The following is a 4,645-nucleotide window of genomic DNA, read 5'->3' as shown; positions in this document are numbered from 1 at the left end:
CACACACACACACACACACACACACACACACACACACACACACACACACACACACACTAATTAAATAACAAAGGAAAACAAAACAGATTAATTTATCCATCCTTTGCTTACGTTACATTAATATTTTAGAAATAGTGATTGCACAGTACACAACATGTAAAGTAACCCCAGTAACACATCTTCAGAAAAGAAGTAATTAAATTATTGCTGTAATTTGTCATGTAGAGTATTTATAATTGTAAGGAGTGAGAAGTATAAGGAGACCAGCAGATAGCCTCAAAGTCTACGTTGCAGTATCTAAGGAAAGATGTATATCGTGAATTGTCACTATTAAACAGAGTTTAATTACTTTATGATGGTGTAAATAACTTTGAATAGGTATTGGAATTCAAATTAAAGATAATTAGCATCAAAAGACGACAGTAATTCTAAGAAATAAATAAAGATACGGTGTAGAAACTTACATTTACTTAGGAATATAAGTATACACTTAAAACATACTTACACACATACACACACATTCATATATGCTTCTACCTCTGTAAAGGGGTGTATATTTGTCATGAATCTGTATGTAGGTGTGTGTGTGTGTGTACTCAAGGGGGTTCTGTAAAGTTCCTAGCTTCAAGGGTATCACAAAAGGTCTCGCTAGAGCCCCAATCTTCTGAGTTCTTGTAGAGGACTTAGGAAAACTGAAGTCAACACTGGATGTGCAATGTCTGTGTTTCAATGACAGAGTACAAATGTTTTGTGAGAAAAAATGAAAAAAAGTGGAATCAGATATAATGTAGATGAGGGGAAAACTATTGGAGCAGGGGATGTGTATGAATGAGGTAAGCTGTCCAAAGATGTAGCGAGCACTTAGAGTAGACAGAACACATGTGAAAGTGAGAGAATCAGGAAGATGTTGGGTGAAGTGATGAAGGCCAATGTCAGGATGTTGATGATGATGATGATGACGATGACAACGAGTTATCTCTCTGGTTTGTTTTTAGATTTTAAACACTGTTTCAGGGAACCGGTTATGCCTATTGCTTGGATAACCTCAGTGGGTTCATGTTTTTTCATGCAACATTTTACAAACCCTGTTTATATTTGATATGCACAGAGATGACAAAGGACTGAGATATATGGTACATTGCTGTAACTGAATACACCTGCCCACCACAACAGAATTGAGATCATAAAACCAAGGTACCACATAAAAAGCATCGGTGTGAGTACTGCTGCCTTGCAAAAAGCACTGGTGATGGTGCCATGTACAATGCACCCAATACACTCTGTGAAGTAATTGGCACTGGGAAGGGCATCCAGCCATTGAAACCAAGTTTAAACAGACCACGGGACCTGATGCAGTCCCAGGCCTTACCAGTTCCTGTCAAGCCATCTAACCTATGCCATCATTGAAAATGGATGTTAAATATTGTTGAGGATGCACATTTCCTTAATTATAGTTTGTTACTGAATTTGTAGATATTTTTTAGGCCTGTTGACTGCTATTCATTGCCAGAACCATCTATCCTGTAGCATTACCCCTAAAAGTTAGTCACTAAGAAATATAAGAAAAGAAAAGAAATTCCAATGCAATAACAATAACTCGGTTCCTAAGACACTGATCAGCCTTGGTTGCACATGTAGTCGTTACCTGCAAGCGTGTTTGGCCAGGTAGAATGTATCATGCTTTCACTAATCGTTTTAGAAGCCTATGAAGCCATAAGCCGACAGCCACCTTCTTGGCACTCTCACTCTTGACCTAATGGAACATGGAGGATGTGAAGGTTGGTGAGAGAGAGAGAGAATTACACCAACATTTGGTTGACACTCATGACAGTTGAATAGACTGGAGCAATATGAAACAAAGTGCCTTACTGAAGGTCATAGATTTGATCTCCAGTTCAGAAATTAAACCCATGACATTATGATTGTGAATCCAACAAACTAACCACTAGACCACTGATTGCCTTGATTTCTAAGCAAGTAAATTAATGAGCTATTCCAAAATGTTCAACTTCCTCGATAACGGTTCAAAAGTAGATCATTGCTATACCTGTATTCATCCGATTAGCCAGAAATCCAATTTCTTTTTTCTTCTCAGTATATATTTGTTTATATCCTTTGATGAAGGATAAGTAAGATTTTGGTGTTACGTGTGTCTGTCGGCGGTAGCTGTTGAAATATTCAACAGATAATCCAGACACAATATCCTGAATGAAATAAAGAATAAACTTCATTATGCTAACATTCACTGATTTGTATTAACATGAATTTGTTTTAAAACAGCTGTGAATGACTGTAAGGCAGAGAGATATCAGGTCGACAGTAAGTCAGAGAATATTACAATGCTTTACTTTGCACCCATTTTTAATTTTCTGTTTCTCTGTTTTTCTATTCAGTTACAATTCTCCCCCTGTAACATGAACCAGTCTCTATACTATTAGTTAATTAGCTTAGGATTCAACAAGATCAGCTACCCGATGAGTGTATATATTCAGTGTCACTCTGTAAACAAGACAAAATATCAAAGTAGAATTACTAACTCACCATTTTCCATGAGGAAAGTGAAGCCTTACCTTGACTGCATGCAACGTTTCTGAATTACTGAAACTATCAAAATTAAAATGGAGGAGTCTTATAGTAGAAAGGTGAACAAATAAAGAAGTGTTGGCTGTTCACAAAAACTCTACAACTAACCTGATAAGCACCCATAGTCTCTATCACAGCTTCTTTCACAGGATTTGAACAAATTATTTCAAAAGATCCAAGGAAATGATTGGACACAGCCACCAGAGCATCTCTTGGCCAACCTTGAAACCAGTCCATGGTACATCCAGAAATCAAACCAGGGAACTGCAATGCTCGGCTTCGGAATTTCTCTCCAACCTGAAGCAAGAAACAAAACAATGACAATGATTGGTGTTCTCTAAGAAAGAATAAGACACGATTTTATTAATATCATGTTTAAGCTTTAATGTTATTACAACATTTATATCACAGTTGCTTTTATTGGTTTTATTTGTAAACCTAAATATAAAAGACAATCTTCGACCAGACAATCTTTCATTGACCATAGTGTGATCATTGTGTAATCTAACATGCAATTAGTTTGTTATTGGGTACTGCCTAAGCGGCAGAAGCAAGTATCTATATATACGAAAACAGGATTCCAGAAAGAGCCCTTCTAAATCATGTACATATAGTAACAGTTTAGAAATAAATTGCATTTTAGCTCAAGCAAAAATGACATTTCAGAAGTCTTCCCCAAATATGACACTAAATAAATAAACATTCTAAAATAAATAAATGCCTAGACGTCAGATGCATAAGAATTATGATTTATTTTAGTTATCCGCTGTTTATTAGTGTAACTCAGTTTTCTAGTGATTAGTACAAAGTTTTGTCAGTGAACAGGTCATGGTTTCAAAGCAATGAAAATATTTTGATAAATTAATATTTAAATGTTGAAGTGAATCGAACGGTTTTTGTGTGTTCTTAAATGGCTTACAAATATCTTCCACGTTGCAATTGTTATAATATTTTTGTTTTAGTGTTAAGTGTTATTCTGAAGATAGTCAGATTCAATAACTGAATAATTTTACATCATTGGTTGATGTGACTCATGAGAACACTTAATTGTTTTTATTGATGGAAATAGATACAAAGTTTTATAGAAGTTAGTTGTCTTTGTAGATTTGTATGTATTTAAAGTAAGAGAGATTAACATCTGAATTTCTCAGTGAGGTTACCGTATTCCTTAAGGCGGCATACACCATGTAATACCCTAAATAAGTATTCTTTTGGAGCAAAAAAACATTCTATAGTCTGGTTGTGGTAGGAACCCACTCAGAGGAGTGGATTGGAACTTTTTTCGATTTTCTTAAAACAACAATCTATGGAGAATTGGCTAAATTGTTTAATTTTAGCTATTACAGGATAATAGTTAGATAGAAAATATGAATGAATAAAGTTTTAGAGGAAAATAAGTTCTGTTAAATACAGAATGAGCAAAGGATTTCAAATGATTCCAGTGAGACAGTTTACAGAAGATGGATTTAGATAAAGAAATTATAGTTTGAAAATTTAAAGAAGCATAGACTATTGCAAAAACAGTTAAAAAAAAAACAGTAAAAACTGTGTGTAGAATTTGAATGTACTTGGTAACTATCAAATAGAACATAAATGTAACATACCAGTACAACTATGTTACTATGTGAAAAATAAAGTAAACCAATGGGTATTGGAAAAGTTCATGAATAACACCTACTGGGGAGAAACACAAAACCACATGCAAATTCTTCTTGACACGGCTAAGATAATAATCATAGCAATTCTCATTTGTCGGAGGACGTCTTGGAAAGTCCCTCTTCATTGGAACAAATAATTCCTGAATAATTTCATCAATTTCATCTCTGGCAAACAAGTTGGCAACCTGAAACAGGAATAAAATAATTCAGTGGAAATAAAGAAACCAATATTATTTTCAATGAAACAATCCTCACTAAAAGTGCTCTCTGATCTATTTTAAAACGGGGGCCACAGTTTTCATTAATGTTTTACGTAGTGTTTTTGGTACCGAAAGACTTTCAAACTTCGTATACTTATCTATTTTGTGTTATAGAACAGAAAAATATTTTTGTATTCGAATTTA

At 34.5% G+C, this 4,645-nt stretch overlaps 1 protein-coding gene across 1 annotated transcript in view; it reads right to left on the bottom strand.

Annotated features, from left to right (window-relative positions):
- Positions 1 to 4,645, bottom strand: part of LOC106871452 (dynein axonemal heavy chain 5) — a 358,231-nt gene that overhangs the window by 65,273 nt on the left and 288,313 nt on the right. The window contains exons 59-61 of the mRNA XM_014917924.2: positions 4,262 to 4,426; positions 2,692 to 2,880; positions 2,048 to 2,204 (exon numbers count right to left, since the gene is read on the bottom strand). Of these exons, the coding sequence (XP_014773410.1) occupies positions 2,048 to 2,204; positions 2,692 to 2,880; positions 4,262 to 4,426 (511 nt within the window). The remainder of the gene's footprint in view (positions 1 to 2,047; positions 2,205 to 2,691; positions 2,881 to 4,261; positions 4,427 to 4,645) is intronic.

Source organism: Octopus bimaculoides, chromosome 10, assembly GCF_001194135.2.
Source record: "Octopus bimaculoides isolate UCB-OBI-ISO-001 chromosome 10, ASM119413v2, whole genome shotgun sequence".
Lineage (NCBI taxonomy): Eukaryota > Metazoa > Mollusca > Cephalopoda > Octopoda > Octopodidae > Octopus > Octopus bimaculoides.
The sequence above is the reverse complement of the archived record's forward strand: the minus strand, read 5'-3'. Positions and strand labels throughout refer to the sequence as shown.